This window comes from Westerdykella ornata, assembly GCF_010094085.1.
Source record: "Westerdykella ornata strain CBS 379.55 unplaced genomic scaffold EI97scaffold_5, whole genome shotgun sequence".
Classification (NCBI taxonomy): Eukaryota; Fungi; Ascomycota; class Dothideomycetes; order Pleosporales; family Sporormiaceae; genus Westerdykella; species Westerdykella ornata.
Genome location: NW_022986855.1, coordinates 897,026 through 919,902, shown reverse-complemented (window position 1 = coordinate 919,902; position 22,877 = coordinate 897,026). Strand labels below are relative to the sequence as shown.

General features: G+C 54.5%; 12 protein-coding genes across 12 annotated transcripts; 5 read left to right on the top strand and 7 right to left on the bottom strand.

Annotated features, from left to right (window-relative positions):
- Nucleotides 1-863: 863 nt before the first annotated feature.
- Nucleotides 864-1,112, bottom strand: EI97DRAFT_431674 (uncharacterized protein; the record flags this gene model as incomplete). The annotated part of the gene is made up of 1 exon (XM_033797993.1): nucleotides 864-1,112. The coding sequence occupies one exon, from the start codon at nucleotides 1,110-1,112 to the stop codon at nucleotides 864-866; it is 249 nt and encodes an 82-aa protein (XP_033655993.1).
- A 338-nt stretch (nucleotides 1,113-1,450) lies between these two features.
- EI97DRAFT_431673 (uncharacterized protein) lies at nucleotides 1,451-4,703 on the top strand. The gene is made up of 5 exons (XM_033797992.1): nucleotides 1,451-1,564; nucleotides 1,644-1,792; nucleotides 1,847-2,462; nucleotides 2,515-3,018; nucleotides 3,113-4,703. The coding sequence occupies exons 1-5, from the start codon at nucleotides 1,526-1,528 to the stop codon at nucleotides 4,562-4,564; spliced, it is 2,760 nt and encodes a 919-aa protein (XP_033655992.1). The 5' UTR covers nucleotides 1,451-1,525; the 3' UTR covers nucleotides 4,565-4,703.
- A 1,505-nt stretch (nucleotides 4,704-6,208) lies between these two features.
- EI97DRAFT_449097 (mitochondrial tricarboxylate transporter-like protein) lies at nucleotides 6,209-7,853 on the bottom strand (the record flags this gene model as incomplete). The annotated part of the gene is made up of 8 exons (XM_033800199.1): nucleotides 6,209-6,266; nucleotides 6,511-6,660; nucleotides 6,902-7,203; nucleotides 7,281-7,396; nucleotides 7,453-7,584; nucleotides 7,640-7,660; nucleotides 7,716-7,770; nucleotides 7,824-7,853. 8 exons carry the CDS (start codon nucleotides 7,851-7,853, stop codon nucleotides 6,209-6,211), a joined length of 864 nt encoding a protein of 287 aa, XP_033655991.1.
- A 330-nt stretch (nucleotides 7,854-8,183) lies between these two features.
- On the top strand, nucleotides 8,184-9,490 carry EI97DRAFT_465746 (mitochondrial glyco protein; the record flags this gene model as incomplete). The annotated part of the gene is made up of 4 exons (XM_033801492.1): nucleotides 8,184-8,370; nucleotides 8,421-8,536; nucleotides 8,589-9,213; nucleotides 9,266-9,490. 4 exons carry the CDS (start codon nucleotides 8,184-8,186, stop codon nucleotides 9,286-9,288), a joined length of 951 nt encoding a protein of 316 aa, XP_033655990.1. The 3' UTR covers nucleotides 9,289-9,490.
- Nucleotides 9,491-10,038: 548 nt separating this feature from the next.
- On the top strand, nucleotides 10,039-11,260 carry EI97DRAFT_465745 (uncharacterized protein; the record flags this gene model as incomplete). The annotated part of the gene is made up of 2 exons (XM_033801491.1): nucleotides 10,039-10,127; nucleotides 10,239-11,260. 2 exons carry the CDS (start codon nucleotides 10,039-10,041, stop codon nucleotides 10,918-10,920), a joined length of 771 nt encoding a protein of 256 aa, XP_033655989.1. The 3' UTR covers nucleotides 10,921-11,260.
- On the top strand, nucleotides 10,844-11,382 carry EI97DRAFT_254972 (uncharacterized protein). The gene has a single exon (XM_033794170.1). The coding sequence runs from the start codon at nucleotides 10,951-10,953 to the stop codon at nucleotides 11,260-11,262; it is 312 nt and encodes a 103-aa protein (XP_033655988.1). The 5' UTR covers nucleotides 10,844-10,950; the 3' UTR covers nucleotides 11,263-11,382.
- A 412-nt stretch (nucleotides 11,383-11,794) lies between these two features.
- EI97DRAFT_373344 (eukaryotic type KH-domain (KH-domain type I)) lies at nucleotides 11,795-13,464 on the bottom strand (the record flags this gene model as incomplete). The annotated part of the gene is made up of 3 exons (XM_033795398.1): nucleotides 11,795-11,817; nucleotides 11,889-12,777; nucleotides 12,898-13,464. The coding sequence occupies 3 exons, from the start codon at nucleotides 13,462-13,464 to the stop codon at nucleotides 11,795-11,797; spliced, it is 1,479 nt and encodes a 492-aa protein (XP_033655987.1).
- A 691-nt stretch (nucleotides 13,465-14,155) lies between these two features.
- EI97DRAFT_465743 (uncharacterized protein) lies at nucleotides 14,156-15,635 on the top strand. The gene is made up of 2 exons (XM_033801490.1): nucleotides 14,156-14,512; nucleotides 14,643-15,635. The coding sequence occupies exons 1-2, from the start codon at nucleotides 14,330-14,332 to the stop codon at nucleotides 15,528-15,530; spliced, it is 1,071 nt and encodes a 356-aa protein (XP_033655986.1). The 5' UTR covers nucleotides 14,156-14,329; the 3' UTR covers nucleotides 15,531-15,635.
- A 30-nt stretch (nucleotides 15,636-15,665) lies between these two features.
- On the bottom strand, nucleotides 15,666-17,821 carry EI97DRAFT_254818 (phosphatases II). The gene is made up of 3 exons (XM_033794168.1): nucleotides 17,270-17,821; nucleotides 16,871-17,208; nucleotides 15,666-16,803 (listed from the first exon to the last, which is right to left on the bottom strand). The coding sequence occupies exons 1-3, from the start codon at nucleotides 17,523-17,525 to the stop codon at nucleotides 15,802-15,804; spliced, it is 1,596 nt and encodes a 531-aa protein (XP_033655985.1). The 5' UTR covers nucleotides 17,526-17,821; the 3' UTR covers nucleotides 15,666-15,801.
- Nucleotides 17,822-18,427: 606 nt separating this feature from the next.
- On the bottom strand, nucleotides 18,428-19,195 carry EI97DRAFT_254905 (uncharacterized protein). Its single transcript, XM_033794169.1, has 2 exons — nucleotides 18,903-19,195; nucleotides 18,428-18,795 (listed from the first exon to the last, which is right to left on the bottom strand). The coding sequence occupies exons 1-2, from the start codon at nucleotides 18,998-19,000 to the stop codon at nucleotides 18,465-18,467; spliced, it is 429 nt and encodes a 142-aa protein (XP_033655984.1). The 5' UTR covers nucleotides 19,001-19,195; the 3' UTR covers nucleotides 18,428-18,464.
- Nucleotides 19,196-19,348: 153 nt separating this feature from the next.
- On the bottom strand, nucleotides 19,349-21,024 carry EI97DRAFT_431663 (uncharacterized protein). Its single transcript, XM_033797991.1, has 2 exons — nucleotides 20,864-21,024; nucleotides 19,349-20,807 (listed from the first exon to the last, which is right to left on the bottom strand). The coding sequence occupies exons 1-2, from the start codon at nucleotides 20,933-20,935 to the stop codon at nucleotides 19,638-19,640; spliced, it is 1,242 nt and encodes a 413-aa protein (XP_033655983.1). The 5' UTR covers nucleotides 20,936-21,024; the 3' UTR covers nucleotides 19,349-19,637.
- A 501-nt stretch (nucleotides 21,025-21,525) lies between these two features.
- Nucleotides 21,526-22,655, bottom strand: EI97DRAFT_492906 (RTA1-domain-containing protein; the record flags this gene model as incomplete). The annotated part of the gene is made up of 3 exons (XM_033802342.1): nucleotides 22,247-22,655; nucleotides 21,902-22,191; nucleotides 21,526-21,840 (listed from the first exon to the last, which is right to left on the bottom strand). Exons 1-3 carry the CDS (start codon nucleotides 22,398-22,400, stop codon nucleotides 21,526-21,528), a joined length of 759 nt encoding a protein of 252 aa, XP_033655982.1. The 5' UTR covers nucleotides 22,401-22,655.
- Between the last annotated feature and the right edge of the window lie 222 nt (nucleotides 22,656-22,877).

Genomic DNA, 22,877 nt, shown 5'->3' with positions numbered 1-22,877 from the left:
CAATTCAATGAGCGGCGGGGAAAGCTCCTCCTTGCACCGGTAAGAGGCGGGGTAGAGAGCGACCCCTCAAAGCCCTCGTGTATAAATTCGCCTTCCTGTGTATACACGGCCCTTTCAGTTGCAAACATGTCCGGATAGATATCATGCAACCGCAACCTCGCACTGTGGCTTCCCAGGTGATTCCAGGTGTGCAGGAAACGTTTGGCCACTAGATGTCGACAACGAAGCGGAATTGCTGAGATGCTCCTGAAGCTGCCATGATCCTGTTACAGCAGAAATGCTTATTCCAAACCATCAAGTCGCGTCCCCTTCTAGAATGCGATATACGCCTTGTGCAGGACAAGGGGCCGTTTCTAGTGTTCTAACGAGGGCGGTCTGAGCGGTGTGGTGTCTCTACTACAGTGATCATCTTCGTCTGGCTACTGGTGGAGCATCTGCGCAACTTGCTGAGTGAAGACAACGTGTATCGGTAGGAGCCAGCTGCACCGTCATCGTATACGGCACATCCCCGGCAGGATGAGAAGAGGCGGTAGATGAAGCAAGGGCCCGTCGTCCTGTGCGTGGTTTGATCCTGCTCCCTACATGACGGAACCTATGGGCGTTGCCGCCTGTAGCGCTCGAACCTGGGTGGTCGCGGTGCAGGAAAATGTCCGGCTAGTAGTACAGAGTCGTTGATATTGAAAAGGTGGCTGAGCAGTGATTACTTTTGGACTCTGGGGTGGATGGGTTACCGATTCTGTAGAGTGTCGGTGCCTGCGCTTGAAAGCAACCGGATATTCATCGAGAGTTTCCCATCCATTGAACACAGAGCAACACACCTGAGGAGGGCTTCGTGCCTGTGCAACGGCGCGTTGTCGAACGTCTTACGAGAGGGGGAACCAGGTGAGACGAGCTGTGAGAGCACGGATCGCTCGCAGTGAGGTCCATTCTGGCTTTGGCGGCTCCATGCTTAGTAGAGAAAACCCACCAAGCATTCGATAGCTGGGGGATCGCAATGCCTCCGATCTGCCAACCTCTTTTGGGCTCTGTGCAGAAGATGGCTCGTTGTAGGGCTGAGACGAGGTACGGGTCCGCGCTGACTGGAGGACCAGGCCAAGAGAATCCCACTTCATCTGCAAGTTTGCTTAGCCGTGCAAACCCTTGGGAACCGGGGAACCCGTCCACGAACGGTTGTCTATCACATTCGTACGACGTACATGTACTCGCAACTGTGAGTGGCCAAATACCGCAGAGCGTCGAAGGCGGAGCACTGGCATTCCTCCTCGACTGTTCCCAGGACGTTCCAGCTACAGCAGATCAGAAATCAAGCGCAACAGGCGACGGAATAGGCAGCTGAGAGCCATGAGCAGACGTCAGAAGAGGCTCTGAAGTCCTCGGCTAGCCGCCCGTGGCCGACAAGCCTTTTGGTGGTCCGTCCCCAGGAGGTTTTGTCGTCTACAGCGTGTTGGGACGAGGGGGGGCCAGATGGTCGATGAACAGAACGCTTGGTCCACAGAGAGAACCTCGAGAACGACACTGTAACTGCATGCCCTGGTCCAGGGAATCCTCTCCTGTTTCGACTGCGGTAAGTGGTTCAGCGGGAGGGCATGGCCAATTGGGACAGGTACTGACCTTGTCGGTTGTATATATGCTTACCAGGATAGAGTATCCCCGGACACGCTGCCAGTACCACCATCAGGAATCACCATCACCAATCTTTATCTTTGTATCCCATCATTGGCGGACCGAAAACCCTTTACATTCGCCGCTATTATATGTTATTCGTCCTTTGCACGTCATCGGCTGTTTTTATGTCTGTTGTTCAACTGCTCACATCTTCCGTCACTTCCTCCTCACACGCGTTGCAGTTTCCCTTCCTGACGAGGTTGACGCACTCAACAGTCATGTCCCAACCTCTTCAACCTTCTTCCCCGCATCCGGGAGCTTCGTCCCCTCGTCCACCTTCTGCCACGGGCGAGAAGACGAAGCACAGAGAACAGCCCCGCATCCGCCGGAGGAACCGTCTGATTACCTCCTGTTTGGAATGCCGCCGTCGGAAGCTCAGGTGCGACAAGCAGCAACCATGTACGAATTGCGAGAAGTTCTCCCGAGACTGCCTCTTCATCACCCCGGCTCTGGACGCGGCCGGTCAGGCTAAGCTTGCCGAAGTCAAGGAGAAGATGGGCATGCTCGAAAAGACACTGGAGGAAGACGTCGCCCGCAGAAGCACGGGTCAAAGCAAGTCACCTTCAACTCTGGGAGTGCTAGTGTCCACCCCTCTTCCGGGACAAGGGGACTCTGCCAGCGACCAGGAGGACGATGAAGATGTGAAGGGCCTCGAACCCACGTCACTGGCCGTCGAAGATTGCGCCTATTATGAAGAGGAAGGCAACGACGATGTCGTAGATCTCGGCATCTCGATGGGAAGACTCAGGGTCACAGAGAGAATCGGAGGCTTTGTGAGGCCGAGATTCTCTGAAGAGGTATTTACATCCGGCACGTTAAGGTGCAAGTGGCTTACATATATGCTCGCAGCTCGCTCAAGGCCTCCAAGCACTCCACAGAAAGCATGCTCAAAATCCCTTCGCGGCGCAATCTCAAGAGCAGTGGATGGCCCCAAGTCGCGATTACGTAGCGCCATCGTCGGGCTTCTTCTTTGCTCCTGGCATCCACAAGACGTCGCTTACAACATACCTCCCCTCGCAGGGTTTGGTAGACAGGTTGATGGACCACTACTGGAAGGCTGTCCATGTCATCGCTCGCACTGTGCACCGTCCATCATTCGAAAGACACTATGACAGGTTCTGGACTGACATTGCGGCTGGCGTGGAGCCCAGAGCATCTTTCCAGGCTGTCCTTTTTGCTGCCCTGCTCTCCTCCGTCATCAGCATGTCCGAGGAAAAACTCCATGCTGACTTCGGCGTCGCGAAGACCGACTTCGTAGAGAACTTCAAGCTGGGAACAGAGGCGGCTTTAGCAAGAGCCAATTTTCTTCGCACGACCAAATTGGAAACAATCCAAGCTTTTGTGATGTACTTGGTAGGTTGAAAACCCTCTGACCTTCTTCTCACATGCATGATTGAACCAAGCCGCGTTTGAACCCTTGGCGTCTTCAATTCCTGACATTCAACAGATACCACTATGTCGCGCCGAAGTTTCTCGTGCCCATAGCGCACTAGTTGGCACATGCATACGCTTGGCTGAATGTATGGGCCTCCACCGTGACCCATCCTTTTACACATCCGATCCGGTCGAAATTCATGTCCGTCGCCTGATATGGCATCAGATCTGCTTCCTCGACATCCGCACCTGCGAGTCCACCGGGCCACGTCCACAGATCAGGCGCGACGAACACGATACTAAATTTCCGCTCAATGTCGACGATGTTGACCTGGAGAGCGGCGTTGAGATCACCGAGGATCGAGTCTACTTCACAGACATGACCATTACACGGATGCGATTCGAGTGCAACGAAATGCAACGCCAACTCTGGGTCGACAGACCAAGATTGGAAGCGAAGAAAACCACGTTAACGGCTTTGCTTTCCAAAATCCAGAATTTTTGTCAAGCCATGGAACGGAAATGGCTTCCGCTGTTGAATAAGAGTCATCCGCTTCACGTGTTGGCAATGGAAATCTACGGCATCCTTTCGTGCCGGATGTATATCATGATATTGCAAAAGTTCGCTTCTAATGAGCATAGGCTCATGCCGGAGCGCCTCCGCCAGCTCACCATCTCAACAGCACTCAGAACATTGGAGAACAGTATGACAATCGAGGAAACGCCTGCGTTGGCTGATTGGGCTTGGTACATTGGTGCTCTACACCAGTACCACACCGCACTGCTCCTCCTTTCGGAAGTCTATGCAAAGGAACGAGACCCAGTCGTCGAAGCACGTGTCTGGCGATGTCTGGACTTCGTCTTTGGCCTACCATCCACGCTATCTAATGCGGAAAAGCTCCGCATGGTGCTCGAAGAATTGGTTGAGAGAACCAGAGCCTATCAGTCCGCGCGACGATTTCGTGCTCCGGCAAGAATGGAGCATGTGGGTCGACGGCAATTTCCTGGAGGCGATCACACACAGCACGAGGGGGATGGAACAGTGGACCGTGGAAATCGAAGCTCATCTGTACATTCAGGTACGAGCTCGTTCAGTATCAGCAGCGGTGGCTCACCGTCCCACTACCAACCTCATCAGCAGAGCCTCCAGCAACCGCAGCATACATCACCACACCTAGGCAACTTGGGACAAATAGCCCAAGCAGAATATGGCGCCCCCTTTGGGCTCTCAGGCGCAGACACTAGCGGTGCGATGTCCAGCACTGCCACTGATGCACATGGCTTTACCGGCTTTCCTCCTGGTCAGCCAAGTGTGACAATGAGTATGCCCCCGCTGCACCAGAGCATGGATCCAAATGGTAGCAGTGCCACAATGCATGCTCATGCCCAGGCTAGTGGGGGCAGTCCTATGGACACTATGCCGGAGATTGACTGGGTGAGTAGCCATTCTTCGCATCACGATTACCACCACTACCATCATGATCATGAACACTACCGCCATGTCTCTCCTTATCACTATCATTAGACTTCACGCATATGTTTTATTTTGTTCAATACCCCTTCCTGCCTCTCTGCCAATAGATTCAAATAACCCTATTCTTGCTGCACATCTCGTACCACTTCAATTCTAAATAAGTCGTCTTCGTATAACCGCATTCAAGCATTATATATCCATACTAACCATGGTCTCGCGTGGCCATTAGAACGAATGGGACGCCCTGTTTGGCGCCGCCGAAATATCGTCCAACATCATGATACCACCGTACACGTTCCCGCAATTATCGACGGCGGACCTGCAGCTGCAATGGTCGCCTAGAGATGGGCAGGCTGGCGAATTGGAGTAGTCGAATCCTACGGCAGACTACCCGAAAGGTACGACTGGCTCGATGGGGAAGCTTAGGCGAGAAGTGTAATGTATATCTCGCATCAGACGGGAAGGGCGCATGGGGGTGCATGCATGCAGGTTGCGCTGGGCTGCAGGTAGGAGGATTATTTCTCTGACGGTCGAGGATACGAAGAGAGGGGGTGCGAACTGTGATCAGGCGATGCATATCTTTGGACATGCTGGATGTCAGCGGGGAAGAGGGGATGCATTCCCCCATGTAGAATAGCGACCGGTGTGTGTGGATCGCTGTGAGAGGATTGAAGATTCTGCCTTGGTTTACGCTGGAGCATATGTCATGATGGAAAGTGCACGGTCGAGTTAGAGCATTTCCCCGGTGCTGGTCATACGCGACCTTGTCTATCGGAGTTTATAAACCGGGTACGCCTTTCTGCTTGTGGAAATCTTTGGCGAGGCAGAGTAGGTAGGGGATTACGATTGCGGGCTGGGGACCTGGATTGGGATGAGAGGGGATGGGATGGCATGCGGCATGATAGAGGTGGCTGTGTTGGGTAAATGCCGGTGAAGTAAAAGGGACAGGTGAGATTGAGAGGTGGCAGAAGGTCTGGGCGGTGAGCGCGTATCTGGTTTGCATTGGGATTCTTATTAGGACGGGCGTGATATAGTGATGACTGCGTTTCCAGCGATTATTGAGCTTGTTCTGCAAGGGCTGGATCTCTTTGTGGTATTGTCGCTGGGTTATGTTGGCGGTATGTGAAGAGGGAGGACGCGGGTTTCATCCACCCGCTAATGTTTGCTTGCTCTTGTTGCTCTATCCACCCAGGTATATTGCTCGACTCGCTGTAGATGTATACATGATATGATACAGCACCCAGCACCATTGCTCTTGGGTATGCAGGCACTTCCCACCGCTCCGGGGGGGGCACGCGTCTACCTAGTTCGGTCGTTTCCACCCAAGCAAGCCTTGGGCTTCTCCAAGACAGCCTCATTACATAGACACTTTTGAGACTTGATTGCGTTCGGGGATGCCGATGTGGCTGCTCCCAGGGTAGGTGATTTGGAGACAGCCACATGGCTACTGCGTACGTGTGCCCAGAGGAATGGGAAGAGGGAGCCGAAGCGTAGGCAGAGCGGGAGGGGTAAAGGGGAGAAGCGTACGCTTGGACGCATCCAAGCAACACGCTGACAAGTGTTCGGCGACTTAGTTCGTCCAGAAAGCGTTTGGACAGATGAAGGCAAGTGTCTGCATCGTCACGGTGGCAGTGCAGAGTTTCACGCGTGATTTGCGGGAATAGCGGCAATAGAGTTGATGTTTGGGTGTGAGGATTAGATGTACCGACCCTGAGGATCGATACGGTCGAAAAATTCCATGGACTTCTCGTACCTGGCGGGGTGGCGTTAGCAGGCATTTGGTTGTGGTGGTGGGCTGAGTCAGAAAGGGAAAAGCCACGGGGGTAGGAGAGGGAAAGGTATGGGAGCTGCGACATGTGGCGTATGCATGCAGGAAGCCCGGACAAAGAGAATGTGAGATAGAACGGTTTGGGGGCAAGGGGCGGGGGTGATGGAATGCATACGGAAGACGTCGAAAAAATGCATGATGACAGGGGAACTCAAGACGCGAGACGTACATGGTGAATACGATGCCGCCGCTTAGAATGAGGCGGCCTAAGCGGGGCAGGGCGCCGGACCAGAAGACAAGAAGCCCTTCCTCCTTGAAGATTTTGGCGAAGGCGTGGAAGCTGTTTTTGTACACAGCGCGTGCTTCGATGGATTGCATGCTGTGGTGATGTTAGTGTTGGGTGGATTGGGAGTGTTACCAGTGCGTAGGGCGTGATTGTGTGTGGAGCGGTTATGAAACAGATTGGTGATACTGGTGGATAGTAGAAGAAGGGGTTGCTGATGCTGATGGGTTAGAATGGGAACGAGCGTTATGATGCAGACAATTGTCCATTGGAAGGACGAAGTGGGATTTCTTGTCCCCTGTGCTTTTCGAGTGCTTTTATCAGGTTCGGCACTTACCGCGTCTTCACCGTATCCAGGGGCATAGTAGCATACACCGTTATGATGCCCGCCATCCCTCCCAGAGCGAAGGTGCTCACAGCCCCCAACTTCTCGCCCGGCTTAACGTACGATTGTGCTAGTTGTTTCAGTGTCGTATAGCTGGAGAAGCGTACGGCAGAGTTCGCGGCCTGGCGTGCTGTCGTAGGGACGAAGCCTTGAAAGAAGCCGCGAATGCCCTTCTCTTGCGCTATGATTTTGGAGCCGTGGATGAAGCCATACATTCTAGGTTTGCCCGACTTGCGGTCGTCGATCCTGAACGGCTATCAGAAAGTGTAGAGAAATATCAAAGGGGAGGGAATTCTTGCAGTTGAGTCTTGATACTCTCGAAAGGCGTCACTGCCAGTAATGACTCTGTAGCTCCGGCTCCGAAACCTGCTATCACGTTTCCTGGTCCCGACACTTTGCCGTTTTCGTCGGCGAGCATGGCCTTGTACGTGTCGAATGCCACAAATCCTTCATAGACTATCAGCTCAAAGATTCGGCGCCAATCGTGTTCTCCAGGATCATACGGATTCCAGCCTTGAGGGCGTTCCCAATAATCAACGTTGTACACCCGGCATACCATTCTCTCCCGAACGGAGGCCATGGCAGCTTCTTCCCTTCCCCTAACCGGCGATTAAGTTGTGATCGTGTCTTTGCGACTGTGCCAAAAGTCAGGAAAACCGGGATGTACGAGCTTGGTTACAGAGGACAAACATTCGGCGGGATATGTTATTGCTGGATTGCACAATTAGCATTTTGAAATGGTTTACGATGTGGATTCGCCAATTACAAATCTCTACGGCTCCAGCCAGTGCACCAGCTAAGACTGAGCGCATAGCACTCGGCTACGATGCATCAGTGACCGTGAAGAGAAACACATCGCGTGCGCAGCGAGTACCTTCTTCTTTTCCGTCGTTGCGGCCGCCATTGGGATTGATTTCCTTCAAATGGTCTAATTCGGGGCTATCGCATTGTCTTCGCGATGGGTATATGTGCGCGGCAAAAGCAGAGTACGCTGAATTTATTATGGGGATGAAGTGACTCTATCCCGGCTGGCTGGCCTCAAGAAATTGGAGTTGTGATTGAGAACGCCCAGGCACGTGACTCTGACGAAACCGCTCAAGCACGAACAGAAGGCGTCCTGGAGAGCTTGGATGGTCCGTGCACGAAAAGTCGAACATTGAATGCTCCGAGAAATCATCAGAGGGCATCACTTCCAAACTTCAATCCCTACGTGCCTTCATTCTCTTCATCCACAATGCTTGCCCTCCGAAGCTTTGCTCGCTCCGTTCCACGGGTTGCCCGTATTTCCTCCCGCGCAGTGCGCCCGCAACCCTCCCTTCTCAGACAAGCCGTAGGTTTCCAACAGCCATCATGGATGCCAACGGCTCCCCGCCTCACAGCTTCTTTCCACATCTCCGCCGTAAGGAGGCAAGAGAGTGAAGGTAGGACAACTTTGCGGGAAGCTCAAGAGTGGTAGCTAATGTGGGCTCAGTTCAGGAGGAGCTCGTCGCGAAACTCCAGTCCGAGATCCTCCTCGAGGAGGACATGAAGGAGGATGAGGATCTTTCCGCCAACATCAAGGAGTATCTAGAGAGCAGCCCCTTCCAGGTGGGACATACCCATCATCTCCAAAATGGGACACTAATGCTTACTGAACTAGATCGAAGATAAGCCGGGCCAGCAGGACGTTGTCCTAACCAGGACTTTTGGTGACGAGAAGATCCGCGTGACCTTCACTACCGCCGACCTCAACAGCATGCAAGAAACTGAGGACATGGAGGACGATGCTATGTACGATAACGATTCCATCGAGGGCCAGTCCGGTGGTGCCAACACCAAGGGCGCCATCAACCAGGGCAACACGAGAGATGGAAACTTCCGCATTGCTCCTGAGGACCGTGTCGCGCCTGCCGACCGCGAGGAGTTGGATGATGAGTACGACGAGGATCTCCATGAGCAAGGCTTCCCTGTCCGTGCGAGCATCCGCATCGAGCGCCCCGGCAAAGGTTCTTTGGCCATCGAAGCCACTGCTCAGGACGGGGACTTCGTCATTGAAGACCTCGCTCATTTCCCCTCCGCTGAGCTTGCGGATCCCCAGACCGCGGAGCAGAACTGGGCTCGGCAGGCACTCTACACCGGTCCTCCTTTTGCCAACCTGGATGAGGACCTCCAGATCCTGCTCGAGAAGTACCTTGAGGAGCGCGGTATCAACACTCGCCTGGCTCTCTTCATTCCCGATTACGTCGACCACAAGGAGCAGAAGGAGTACGTCAGGTGGTTGAAGAGTAAGTCTAGGACTACTATATGAAGGCGGTTCAATCACTAACTCTAGTCCAGGTGTGAAGAAGTTCGTGGAGTAGGGCGGTGCGCTGACAAGATGACTGGCAACTACTCTTTCTTCTAATGTATTCACTGTCCTGTAGGTTTAGTACAAGGTGGCGTCTCCGGCCGTGCATACCAAGGGTTGGGGAGGGTCTCGTTTTGATGGGGTTTTTGTACGTTGTAAATCTTGTAAGCCTAGATACCTAACCACAAAATTGCCTCGGAGGCATTTTCCCACTCAAAACCATATCCAGAACTCACCGTGCTACTTGTGCCTTGCTTTCCGATGGTCCCATCACGGTTTGACCGCCATCACGTTCGTCGCCCATCAGTGCTTGTCTCCCACCTCCGGATGCGGAATGCTGTTTGCTTTGCCGAATCAAGCCAACCCCAAATCTGGTACATCGCCGCACCAAAAGAGAAACGCCGCCAGGTGCGCTGCGAGCATCCTTAGCAGCACGCTTTCGAAGAACGGATCTGGAAATTCCCTTGGAGACATGCAGTCCGGAACTTGTTCGTCGCCCAACCATTTTCCGCTTTCGGGGCTACCCTGGAGCTTCTCATAACCCGTTAGAGGCGCTCTCCCACATGGGGCTCCAGAGTGGAGGAATTGCCATTGCATCGTCGGAAACTACCATCGTTGGCTTTGAGAAACTTGCGTGTTTGAGGTTTGCCGGTCGTTTTACGTTTGGCTGTTCAGAGTGGAAACTGTCGTTCTGGGCCTCTTTTGCAGGACACTGAAGAACACTGCGACGAAAGTGTACGAATTCTAAGAGTTACGCATGAATATGGCACGGGAAAGTGAGAATGCACCGCCGGTTCCACGGTCGCTGCCTCCGCCTTATACAGCGGCGGGTGTGCAGACGAAAGAGTTGAGGTAAGCCTGTCCCGTCTCTACGCAAGGGAGACATCCATCCATCTTCTGTAGCACCTCCCACACTTCCTCCCGGGCCCCTGAGAAGCAACCTTGAAACTGACACCAACTCAGAACCCACGCCTCCGCCTTCGCCACCACCACGGAGCTCCTCATCGGCCCAAAACCCACCCGCTTCCTCCTGCACACGCACCTCCTGACCTCGCAATCCCCCTACTTCCGCGCCTCCCTGCTAGGCCCCTTCCTCGAATCCGCCACCAACAGCATCACGCTCCCGGACATCGACGTCCCCATCTTCGAACTCCTCGTCTCGTGGCTCTACACGGGCTCCATCACTCCTCTGCCCTTCAAGGACGGGAAACCCGCGTACTACACGCTGCTCCACCTGTGGATCGTAGCCGACCGATTATGCTTCGAGGGACTCCGGAACCAAGTCGTCGACACGATTGCCGAGCTGGCGGACCGCACCAACAGCGTGCTGACGCCCAGCGATACGCGGATTCTCTACAGCGATGCCGTGCGCTCCTCGTCGCCCCTCAGAGCGCTGGTGCTCGACCTGTTCGCGTTCAAGAAGACGGATAAGTTGCTCGCCGAGCATGAGGATCGGTGGCATGCCGGCTTTCTAAGGGACTTGGTCGTGCTGTTGAAGAAACCGGTGCCTCAGGCGGTGCAGAGACATAGGTTGGTCATGTGGTTCCCTGCCGCGTGGGCGACGACGCAGGCGTGTGAGGGGTGTAGGACGGTGGTGCGGCCGAGGTGTGCGAGTGTGAGGTGTGAGGATTGTGGGGTGGGGTGATGTGCCAGGTGCGTCGGGGAGGGGGTGGGGATGGCGGGATGGGAGGATGGGAGTCCGGGGAGGTTTGTTTGGGTGAGGGGGGAGGAGGTAGGTGGAGGAAGTTTATTGGATGGGGTGTTGACGCCTGGGGAGGGGACTAGGAGTGCAAGTGAGGAGAGGCGGACCGGGGATAATACCGTGGCGGCGTGGAGCGCGCTGGCTTTGACGGGAGACGGCGCGAGGGAGAAGAAGGTTAGGGTGAGGAAGTGGCAGAGTTGTAAACCGTGGAGGGGTTCGAGGTGTGCGATTTACCATGAACATAAAGAGACGGAGAGGTGTGGGGACATTTTCATGGGTCGTTGACTGTATGAACTCTGGATGTGATAGGCATTCCCGTGGGCAGGAATGGACTAGTTGAGCATACGAACAGATTCCGGTTAAGTTGCTTCCACGTGGTTGGCAAATATTCACGAAGTTACAGACGTTAAGGAAGCGCAGAAAATAAGTAAAGGCGCAGTGTTGTGGGTGTCCTAGCCTTTCAGGTGAGATAGCACAAATAGTGGATGGTAGACCTGGAGTGTTTGAAATTCCGTGACAGTCACAGTACACCATCATGATATTATTGCAATATGATTGAAATCCCCACAGCCGGTCCTATCTAGATAGGCTAGCTACGAGAGAACGCGCAAAGCCCGGAAATCGGCCCTCCATATTAGCGAAAGCAATACCTCAGAAAACGCCGGTCCTTGAGTACCCATAAAACCTCCCCAGGCCCTAAGGAAGCGTACAGAGAAAGGCGATAATACCATCCCATACAGCGCCATCACGCCAATTGATGGTTTTGAGTTCGGATATCGGTCGACATACTACTGCATTGGAGAGGACCCCGCGCATTCTAGATGCGGTGTTTCTCGGATTCTGCATCACGGCATCAGCCTAGTACGGAACGCCAAGACGAATGACAGGCTGCCAGGGGTTTGAGTACGCACCAAGTCGTGAATAGAGCATGTACAACGCCATTTGGTTGCACTCCTGAGTTCCAGTGATGGTAACGAGGCGCTCGTTGCTATTGTCGGTTGGCTCGTTGATCTTGATCACGCTACCGGACAGAGTGCGGATTTCATTGATCTTCGCACCACCTTTGCCAATGATGGCCCCGACCATATCGTTCGGAATGTAAATTTGCTGTGTAAGCGGCTGGCCGGGCATGCCCACAGGTTGAGCTGGGGCAGCACCATGAGCGACGGGGGCAGCGGCATGATGACCACCGTATGTTGCAGGGACTACTGCAGGACCGGCTCCTCCATAAGGGCCACGACCAGGCGAAGCCGTTCCGTAAGGTATGTTCGGTTGAATCGGTGCTTGATGAGCAGGTTGCCCATGCATGTACGGAGCGCCATAATGGGGTGCGGAAGCCCGCTGCACACCATGGTCGGCGCGGCCGCGGAAATGGCTTGGGGGACCATACTGACCACCGGCAGGCTGAGGAACGTAGGGCTGAACAGACATGCCGCCGGGAACAACATTAGCGGCAACTCCGCTTCGAGTGGCGTACTGGGAGGCAGCTGGGCCACCAAAGCGCTCCGTCAATTGCTCGACCAATGTCTGGGCAACGTAATAGACGGCGATATGGATGGCATCAGCGACACCAAGGATGACCAGCGAACGCTCACCCGAGTTGGGCAGCATAGTGTCCGAAGCATTGAGCTTGGCGTTGGACGCATCCTGGATTTCTCGAATGCGGACACCGCCTTTGCCGATGATGGATCCAATCAGAATGTGGGGGATGAGAAGACGCATCGGATAAGACTTGGAAGCAGACGTAGAAGGAGACTCGATGTCCTCTTGGTTGAGGGTGCGGACGATGAGCCCGAATGCCTGTTAGGTCAGCAAGAATGGACCAAGGATTTCGCCGCAACCAGCATTTGAATACGACGACTGTGGTCAGTTTCCATTTTAATGTGTGATGGCAGAACATAAACGAGAAATGTATATTACCTTTGAAACAGCATCGACCTGACCGCTCACTGTCAAGATGCGTTCGACCGCACCACGTGAGTAATCACTGACGGTGCACTTGGCACCAGAGAGACGTCGGATCTGGGTAACATTCTCACCTCCCTTTCCGATAATGGTAGCCGCCTCGCTCGTGCTGATGACGGCACGGAGGTGAAGCCAGTTGGACTCGTCCTGGTGTTGGTGCTGGGAATGGGAAACAGGGCGTCCGGTGGCACCGGAAGTGGATTCAATGGGTTGGGTCTCAATCTGGGCTGGAGCTGGGGCGTCCGGGACCACGGTATCGGCTTCGCCCTCCTTATGGCCGTTCTGGTATGCAACCTCAAACTCGGCGTTGCCCTCTGGCTTCGCTTCAGCATTGGCGTCAGTGGCGTTGGCTTCCGCCTCCACCGGCTCAGCGGATTCTTCGGCGGCGTGCTGATCCTTCACCATGTTGTCGAGAGCAGGACGCTTGGCATCGGGTTGGTCATTGGGGCCAGCAGGGGAAGACGGCTCTTCCAAAGGCCGCTTGGTGGATGGAGCTGCTGCACTGGTAGGTGACGCAGACATGGTTGATAGCTCGACTAGTCGTTTCTGTAGCAGGAGGGGGGCTCTTCACGGTCTTTAGATGGCTCAGCAGCGGACTGGTGTATGAACTGATTTCGATTTGTTCTCCAGATTATTTACAGCGGGGGCTGTCAAAGAAAACGTGCTGGTGCTGGCGACGGGATAGGAGTCTGGGTGGAGGAAAGCGTGAGGCAGGGTCGTCGGGAGCTTGATAGATGCAGGCTAGGTGAACGTGGGGTGCGAGAGTGAAGGTTCGATTGTGCAGCGTGTCTTGGGATTGAGTGCGGGATACGGGATGCGGGATGCAGGATGCAGGATGCGGTGTAGAGCTTAGTGGAGGTAACGGGAGTGCCGGGGGCGGTGAAGTCGGTGATTAAGAGGTTGAGCGGAGGGAGAGGGCCCAAGGAAAGCTCGCCCGTCAAACCTTGCAGGGAAAAAGCCGTCGTCTCAGAAAGGACGGCAGGTGCGAGCCTCCCAGATACCTTCAGCGATGTGATGGAAGGAGTGGAAGGGAAGTGAGGGGGAAGGTCTTGTGGGTGGTGGGGATGAAGTTGGCGTGGTGTGGAAGGAGGGAGGCGAACTGGAAGCTGGAGGTGTTCGAGAAGAATAGGTGGACATTTGTTAGCGGCTTGGCATGAACCGTCACGTGGATCGTGGTTCCCACTCTACGTTCTGAACATGATTGACTCAATCACTAAAACATAAAAAGAAGAAGAGAATTATCAGACGATTAAAAAGTAATCATATTGACAACCCGTGTGGACGCTTCCTGCTACCGCCATATACGTTGGACACTGCTTTCACTCATCGAAAACACCACATATCTCAAGCTGAAATCGACCATCTGCGCGTAACCATACAGGTCATTATGGCAGAATCCCAATCCCAATCCCTCACTACCCTCGCGCACATCCGCAATCATGCGATCAAATCCCGCCAACTCTACGAATCTCAAATGGACCTGGACGCGTCCCGCACGTCAGCGCGTCTGGAAGCAACCATCAAGGAGCTCCAAGACCAGATAGAGCAACAACAAGCTGCTCTAGAGAACGTATGTAATCTGGGGATGTCCTATTCCTATATGGATTCGTTTTCTTTTCCCAGCCTCCGTTGTCTTAAATGGAGTCCACCACATTTCATATGCTCCACCTACCTGGCAAATACTAACCTGTATATCCCAGCTCCGGGCGAAATTCAACGGCACCAATTCTTCAGCCAGTCTTGCCTTTGCTTCCTCAGACCCCCGCCAGCGGCTTAAACAGCTCCGCACCCTCAAGCGTGCTTACACGAGTCTAAAACCCACAGCCACCTTCTTGCCGGAGAAAGATTCCGTCCTCCCCACCTTGCTCACAACCCGCTCGCTGCAGCAGAACGTGCAAGGGACGAAAGACGCAATCTCCGCCACAGAGTCACAATTATCAACAACCTCCTCCCTCCTCCGCACCGAAGAGCAGAACCTCCACGATGCCAATCTTATCACTACGACGATAACCTCTCGAATCGCAAAGCTGCAAATTGATCATGAAGAACAGTCAGAGAAGTCCCCCACTCAGCTTGCCAACGACCTCATAGCCGCCAAAAGAGCCCAAAAGGCCACTTACGATGAGAAGATCAGATTACTAGGGGACGATCTGCAGCTCTTCATCACCGAAATCCTGTCTCCGATGCTGGCTGCCGAAGCGCTAGGCGGGCCGGTTGTAGGGGATATGTTGGACGTGCAGGACGAGACTCTGGCCGCCGGCTTTACGAAGAAAGGGAGAGCCAAATCTACCTCGAAAGCACCATCGGAACGCTCGCGGCAACTCAAAATCGACCAAATATGGGGAAACAACGCTGCGGTCGATGACGCGCATATCACTGAAGCCGAAGCAGCCGATCAGGAAATGCGTTCCCTCATCGAATCCTTATTCGCCACGTTAGTCGGACCAGGGGGTGGAAAAGCGTATTTCGAGGTTGAGAGGGAGACTGCGGCCGTGAGGTTTCTGGTTCGAGCGGGCGTGGCGAAATTGCATCCTAGGGAGGCGCGGAAGGTGCGGTTGGTAGATTTTGGGGCCGAGTTGGATGATTAGGGTGATTCGTATGGGGATAGCACTGTGTTGAAAATCATCCAATGACTAGGTCTGCTACGTACTGTGTTGAAGAGGACATATCAACTCGATAAATGTGAATGATGGAATGATATATATGGTGCCCGTGACCAATAACAATACCGCACGCTGATATACCAAGGTACCATACCTACAAACCCCTCCGTACGCCTTTGTAGTCAGTACCCCTTAAACAAAAAAGGGGTCCGACCATTGCTGTCATCGAAACCCTCGAAACCAGAAAGCCGCACACCTAACTCGCTCCATCCGTAGCCTCATCCTGTCGTTCCCTCTCCTCCCTCTCCGCCTCCTCCTCCACCTCCTCAGCCTTCCTCTCGGCCGCCTCGTCCTCATCCCCAGGCTGCTCCTCACCAACCTCCTCCTCTTCCTGCCGGACTTTCTTCCTCTCCGGCTCCTCTCCCTCCTCCCTCCCCTTCAACCCCAACCTATCCGCCTCCTCCGGATTCATCCTTATCCACCTCTCCCTCCACTCCTCCCTGAGCACCTCATACAGGAACCCCAGCTGCGCCTCTCCCTGCACCATCATCATCCGCTGCCTCCTCAACTCCTGCACCACCTCGACTACGGGATCATACCCCTCGTCGACTTTGTCCAACGCACCTTCTTCCAACTCTCGAAGCAGCCAGTCAAGCGCGATGAACGTGCCGCTGCGACCTACGCCGGCGCTGCAGTGGACGACTCGCGGATTTCCCTGTGATGCCTCATCTTCTTGTCCGTTCTCATCATCCTCCCCGTTGACCACCCTACTCATCCTCACCAGCTCGACCAACGCCTTTCTATCCCTTCCCTCGGGAACCGAGAAATCGGGCCACCCTTCGAACAGCAAATGCCACACCTTCTTCGTCTCGCCTCCTTCATACGTCCAACAACTCTTCTCCTCATCGAAGTGATGCTTGATAAGCGCCAATTCTCTCACCTCCGCGCGTGCTTCTTCGTGCTCGGTAAACTCGACGAGGCGGACGGCGAGGGCGAGATCGTCGCCAAAGTCGTTGTTGTAGAGCGAGATCTCTGTGGACGGTGATTGCGACTGCGACTGCGATTGCGATTGTGACGTTGACGAGGAGGAGGATTCAGGGGAAGCGGACTGGGAGTGGGAGCTGGCGAGCGGGTAGTAGGGGTAGCATTTTTCACGCCCCGCTTCGTGGGTGCGGGTGAGCATGACGATGGTTGCGGGAGAGCGCGTTTCTTGCCAGATCATACGCCAGAAGTGGGAGACGAGGTCTTGTTTGGGGCCCTGGATTTCGTGTCAGTCACCTTGCTCATGCCCTTTTCATTGTGGGATTCGAATGACAACGCCTCACCTGCGTAGCGATGAATCGCGTTACCCTCCCCGACCGCGTCGACTTCAGCAAAATCGGGCTTGCATTGATGTAATCGCTGCAGCCTTCCGGGACCTTTAACCGCACGCGGTTCAGCTCGTATGGATCGACATTCACATAGCGGTTCCGGCTCGCGACCTCCTCACCGCTACACCGCGTGTATGGCGATATCTCTGGCTGCTCCGGCTCCTGTCCCTGCTGCGATTCCCCCTCCTCCTCGCTCTGCCGCTGCCTCTGCTGCTGTAATATATGTTTCTGACTTCCCTGCTGCAACTTCTGCCTATGGTCCCACTCCAAATCCGCCATCTTGACATGGACATCTACGACCAAAGTTAGTCAACGGCCCCTCCAATATCAGACCAAAGGTCTTAGACTACCTGCCTGCTTTGCTCAGTCTCAAAAACGCCGGATACGGCGTCGGATCCTGTCCATCCGGCCCCCCAGCGCTACTTCCTGGCCCCGTCGCCGGTATCACCAAGCTGGGCGCACTCGCCATCGGAGTCTGCGCCGGCGTATTCCCCGCAGGTGTATATGCCAACGTCGACGACGCACGCGATGCGGCCGAGCTGTCCCTGCTGCGCGAGCGCTTCGAGGAACTGGCGGGCGAGGCGGGCACGGCGAGCGGGGCACCCGACATGGTGGAGGAGGGCGGCAGGCTCGTCTTGAGGCCGCCTTTCAGCCTGACTTTGGCTTTGCGCTTGAGGGCTCGGAGGTGCTGAAGGGTGAAGTGTTTCGTGTGAGTGCGTTCAACCTGGGGGGAGACGTCCGGTTCGGCGCCGGATGGGGGAGGAGGAGGAGGAGAAAGAGGAGAGGAAGAGGGCGCTATGGTGACGGGTGGAGGGGCTTGAAGGCTGGAAAGCGGGCGTGTGCGTGGCGTATGCGTACCGCTCTGGCGGTGGTGAGCGCAGGCTTGGATGCTGCAGCCCTGTCGTGTTTGGGTAGGGGTGTTGGAGGATGCGAATGGAGGACGGCTGAGTGCTCTGAGGGGCTCTCCTCTGTCTGCCACACTTTTCCAGTTTATAGCTCTTCGACTCACGCAGCCTTCCCTCCTAGAGTGTGGAATATGTCGCAAAATGCGCGCGACTCGGCGTGGTTGAGCCAGGTGATTGGGGCGTAAGTGCGGGATGGAAACGGGATTTCTCGAGGCTCGGGAGTGGGGGTCGCACACGACGTCTTGCGGATTTGGTCGATTGGGTCTTCTCGTTTCACCCAGGAATCCGGATCAAACGAATGCGCGTAGGCGTAGGCGCGGCTGGGAGTGCCAGCTGGGAGTGCGTGGATCGGGGAGTCGAAAGCTGCTTCTGCGTTGTTGAGAAAGCTCAGGTTGGACTCTCTGAGCAGGCCGTGGCAGTCGCGGTGAAGGGTGGGAACCTTGGAATCTATTCGCAGTCTCGACGAAGATCCTCGGAGCACATCAAACAAGAGAAGAAGAGGTCTCCAGGCACAACTTCAGCGCTCCTCCTTATTAATCCAGGCCCTTCTCCTGCCCAGTCCCCCTTCTAGACCTTTTTCGCACCATCGGTGTTGGCATCGGAACCGTCTCCGCCACTCCCGTTGCCCTCCATCGGATGATTCATCACCCTGGCGCCATCACTACTCCACTCCCCCCTCCAACAACTGGTTTCCGACGCCTCGAACCCCTCAATCCACCTCCATCACTCCTCTTACGTCGCGCTGTGAACACACCGACATGATTGGACCCTTCCTCGCCCTCCTCGAAGCCTATGCCGTCGCCGCACTCGTCCGCTCCCCGCGCTTCAACCGCTTCATCGCCAAAGCCCATCGCCGCATCAACAGACTGCCACCGCTGGAGCCCGAGAACGGCCACGGGAGGACGGGACCCAGCTTCTTGGATCACTTCAAGGACGAGATGAGGGCACAATGGAGGGAGATGACTTGGCAGAAGAGGGACAGGGGTTTGAAGGGTCCTGGGGAGGGGAGCGGCAGAGGAAGAAGGGAGTGATGAGATAAGAGGAAGGACTTTATCACGGAGCGGTGATCAATGTGGAAGAACTGTGAAATGGCGGGAGATAGGGTGAGTGCTGAGGAAGAGAATATGGCGAGCTGTCGAATTGGTGAATACCGGAAGACATTCGGCCCAACACCCGGCATTGGAAGTACCAATACATCAAGCGCGAAGCCCACTCGAGGGCTCCGGATCCGCAAACATAATCCGCAATCGCTCCTATCGCTCCGACGTCCAAGAGACGTTCAAAGCTACACCTCAAGAGCCGACTCGCGAGGTCGGGCTCACCAGCGGAACATTAACGACACGACGTTATAGGCGTGCTGGCGTCTGAGAGAAGGGCCAAATATGGTTTTCGTTTAGAACTGCACGCCCCGGAAAGAGGACAAGAGAATTACACCTGTACGCTCACAAAAGGCCTTGTCTCTTATATATAACCAGAATCTAACAGCACTTCAAATCAAGCCGCAAAACGGTACTTGTTGGACGTTACATCCTCTCTCGAACGTCTCTTATATTCATCCTTCCAAACGCTGCATGTCGCAGCCCTCTTCATTCCCACTTCCCTTTTCCGCCTCCCCTTCCGTCATCTCCGTACCTATTCCTGGTGTCTGCTCTGTGCTCGCCTCCATTTTTCTCTCTCAACTCTGGCACGAGAAGGTAGTGTTACAAGTGGATTGCGCAGGAGAGGACCTTCGTCCCTGGAACGGAACGAGTGTGCTGTAAAGGTTGTCCTTCTGTCACCGGAAAATAGTTTGTTTGCAGACCTCTCTTCGTACAGCATCAGCCTAGTCCAACGACTTGTTTCGGCCAATCCAGCCAGGAACTCCAATACGGTCCCAGGCATTCATCGACCACACCGACTATGCTTTTTCCACATCCCTCCATCCACCAGTACCCATTCAACCGCTGGAGCAGGGCCCCAAAGTAAGCAAAAAGAATCAAAGCCGATGGTTGTCGCTGTTGTTGCAATACAAAATACTTGTCCGGGACTAGGAAAAGCCATATGAACGGGCCGGACCAGTCCCTATGGTATCCCCGCTCGGACGCCTGGTTGCCTTGCATGTTCTGGAACTGCATCATCCAGACGCTGGTCCGTCGCAGCAGTGTTAGCGTCTCGTCGTACACCTTTGCGTTTTCGTCCGAATTCCATATCTCGCGGAGCCGCAACAGATCCTCATCACCAGGCCCGGGCTGTGCGTCTGGATCCAACTCGTACCAGTTCCCGAGACCCAGAAGCGAACGCAGCGGCCCGGCTCGCACATGTTCATACACAGGATGCAGTATCAACTCGATACCACGGACAAGCGGTATCCACTCAGCACCGAGGATCCGTGACGTGTGTGCCTTGGTACTGGTATCGTCACCGTATCCATCGTACAGCTTTCCGAACGTCAGGAAGGCATAGAAGAAGATGAGGGTGGCACTCGCAAAGAGCGCGTCGCCATTTTGTGGGTCAATGAAGTTGATGGCTTCTCGGAAGCCGGCGAGTGCCTTTGAGTGATGGTGTGCTGCGTCGCACAGGTGCTCGCGTCTGTTTGACGGACACAAGTAGGTGACGTGCAGCGCTGCGATGCTGAGGAGGCTGTGCATCACGTACGAGTGCTGGAAAGCAATCTCTGGTAATACAGTCTGCCAGAAGTGGTCTAATTGCGGCGTGTTCAGGATGCTGCGACTGGTGACCAGGGTCCAGTGGTGCAGGAGAGCTAGATCTTTCAACTCGAAAGATGCCCCTGATGGGATTGGGGAACGAGCACAGTGTGCGAAGCATGGTGTGATCTCGGAGGCTTCTGTGTGCGATTCGGCATGCGATGTCTGTGACAGAGGCGAGGGATGTCCAGGTGCTGAGAGATTAGGTGTCGGTCCTATGGTGGCTGAGGGCGATGTCCCCGGATACACGCAAGGGCTTCCGTGGCGCACACAATATGTGCATCGCGGCTTTTCTTCATCGCACTGGACTGGATTAGGCTGTGCGAGGGCGTTGTCGTACTGCGTAGATAGGAAGGTACCTTGATCCGCCGACGCTTGCACTCACTACAACCAGTCCGCGACTTTCGATGTGGCTTTCTCTTCAGAGTCATTGGTTGGAAGATACCCTATCTGTTGGCCGGTATCGAATGTCTGGCTCCACACTTGTGGCAGTGCGAAATTCCCTGATGGGAGACAGAAGCTGGGGCCGATATACGATGAACGAAATACGCGAGGGGGCGTACTTCGTTTATACTGGTGTATAAGAGGCCCGGGAGCCCTGGAGGCATAAGTGCACCATACCCGATGGAGAATAACGTGGAACTTACGGACGGGGAGGCTCCGGAGTACGCCCGCTGCATTGCCCAGGTACGATACTCGGTCGACACTCTAAGTGTCCACATTCTATGCTTGCGTCACCCCCCTTGCATCGCCGCAAAATATATCCTTTGGACCGTGAGTTTGGCAATGCCATCATTCCGGAGGCACTGATTAGGGTATGAATACAACCAGCACACACACGCGCACTTGAGCAGGTGGCCTTTGATTATAACGTTAATTCTGCATACGGTATCATGGCCTCAGCAAAGGTAGCATCCAGCAGCGAATCGAAGACGCCTTGCGACAATGGATTCTCTTCCCGATCAGAAACGCGTCCGTTCTATATTGTTTCTATGATCTCCATACACAGGTTTCAATGCCCTCAACGCCTTTCATAGAGATGAATAATGCTGTCGCGATCCCCCAGCTTTTCCACTTGGTTTGCTCCGAATACGCTATCTGCTCGAACGAAATGAAACAGGAGTTGCACGCCCAGCATGGGCAGCGTGTCAAAAAGATACATGTACACTTCATGGCTCGCAAGATAGCCGGCATGCCCCTGGGCGAATTCGACGATCCTGAATACACATCTCAGGATAATGACCACGGCCGCACCCAACATGAGTTTCAGCAGCGCAGTCCAGGCGTGCCTGCCGTACTGAGGAACGCTGGTTCGAGCAGAAGAGTGTCGCAGGCGCTTGAAGAAGATGAAAAAAGCCGAAAAAGAGTAGCTGAGTGAAGAGGCCAATCAGCATAACCTTCTGGCCCAAATCGCCCAGGTTGACCTGAGCCATCATGCCGCCGCCAGCAGCTTGTAAAACGAAGGCAAGTACATCGCCGCACACGAATATCTTTGTGACATATATAGGTCGAATGATGGAGGCCTCGGCGGCATTAACGAAGATGACGAGGCGGCCATAGATCATGTATATCGTCGCGGCGTAGAGCGAGGGAGGAAGGATGATGAATAGCGACTGGGCGATGAATGGGCCAAGGTCCGCTGGGGATCTGGTTGACACATAGCGCGCTGCGTAGCCAGCAGCCATCACTGACGGTTGGTCAATATGACGAGTCACTCTCGAGATGCTTAGGGTCAACCTTACTGACTGCGCCTACAGTGAATGAGCTGTAAAACCATGCTCTCCCACGTATCATCTGATATAGGTGGATGGCAGCACTTGTCCCGAATGCAATAGCAAATATAACAGTGCCAGGCCGGCTGGGCTTGTACGGGTAGAGGCCATTCTCGGTTGTCATAGTTTCCGTCTTGCGGTACGTTGCCGGAAAATGGAACTGGGATGGGATGGACCGGGTTTGCTCAGAGTGGACGGGAATAAAACAACAAATGAAACTCGATTGATTTGTACAGTAACGACCGGAATGCGTAACGAGAGTCGCGGCGTAGAAGGAAAGAAATGAAGTAGTACCCTAGAAGAAGAACTCCAGTGATGGGATGTATGCCCTTCTATTTCTTGAGAGGCATGATGAGGCAGGTGGGCCTTTTATACGGAGAATATTATCTCAAAACGTCGTTGCAGATCCGCAGTCTGCTCAATGGCTACCTACAGTTGAATGATACACGCAGCCAGGAACAGGGATATTTTTCTCTATGGGAACGTTTGGTCTGCAGGGCCGTTGTCGATACGAAATACGCCGCCAAGGGCGTACACGTTACGAAAATTGCCCGGGCTTAGAGTTAGCATGGCCGCTTACCAAAATCGCTTGCCTCGGTCT

Bases quoted from the DNA above. Each gene is read 5' to 3' on its own strand.
- EI97DRAFT_465743 (XM_033801490.1), top strand. From the start codon at position 14,330: ATGGCAGAATCCCAATCCCAATCCCTCACTACCCTCGCGCACATCCGC. The intron at 14,513-14,642 runs GTATGTAATCTG...TGTATATCCCAG, and splicing joins AACAAGCTGCTCTAGAGAAC to CTCCGGGCGAAATTCAACGG.
- EI97DRAFT_431663 (XM_033797991.1), bottom strand. From the start codon at position 20,935: ATGACTCTGAAGAGAAAGCCACATCGAAAGTCGCGGACTGGTTGTAGT. The intron at 20,808-20,863 runs GTACCTTCCTAT...AATCCAGTCCAG, and splicing joins GCAAGCGTCGGCGGATCAAG to TGCGATGAAGAAAAGCCGCG.
- EI97DRAFT_254818 (XM_033794168.1), bottom strand. From the start codon at position 17,525: ATGTCGGGTGCCCCGCTCGCCGTGCCCGCCTCGCCCGCCAGTTCCTCG. The intron at 17,209-17,269 runs GCAGGTAGTCTA...CTTTGGTCGTAG, and splicing joins TTTGAGACTGAGCAAAGCAG to ATGTCCATGTCAAGATGGCG. The intron at 16,804-16,870 runs GTGAGGCGTTGT...CACGAAATCCAG, and splicing joins CGCGATTCATCGCTACGCAG to GGCCCCAAACAAGACCTCGT.
- EI97DRAFT_254905 (XM_033794169.1), bottom strand. From the start codon at position 19,000: ATGCCGGGTGTTGGGCCGAATGTCTTCCGGTATTCACCAATTCGACAG. The intron at 18,796-18,902 runs GTTCTTCCACAT...AACCCCTGTCCC, and splicing joins CTATCTCCCGCCATTTCACA to TCTTCTGCCAAGTCATCTCC.
- EI97DRAFT_254972 (XM_033794170.1), top strand. From the start codon at position 10,951: ATGGCGGGATGGGAGGATGGGAGTCCGGGGAGGTTTGTTTGGGTGAGG.
- EI97DRAFT_431673 (XM_033797992.1), top strand. From the start codon at position 1,526: ATGCCCTGGTCCAGGGAATCCTCTCCTGTTTCGACTGCG. The intron at 1,565-1,643 runs GTAAGTGGTTCA...TTACCAGGATAG, and splicing joins CCTCTCCTGTTTCGACTGCG to AGTATCCCCGGACACGCTGC. The intron at 1,793-1,846 runs GTCTGTTGTTCA...ACACGCGTTGCA, and splicing joins ACGTCATCGGCTGTTTTTAT to GTTTCCCTTCCTGACGAGGT.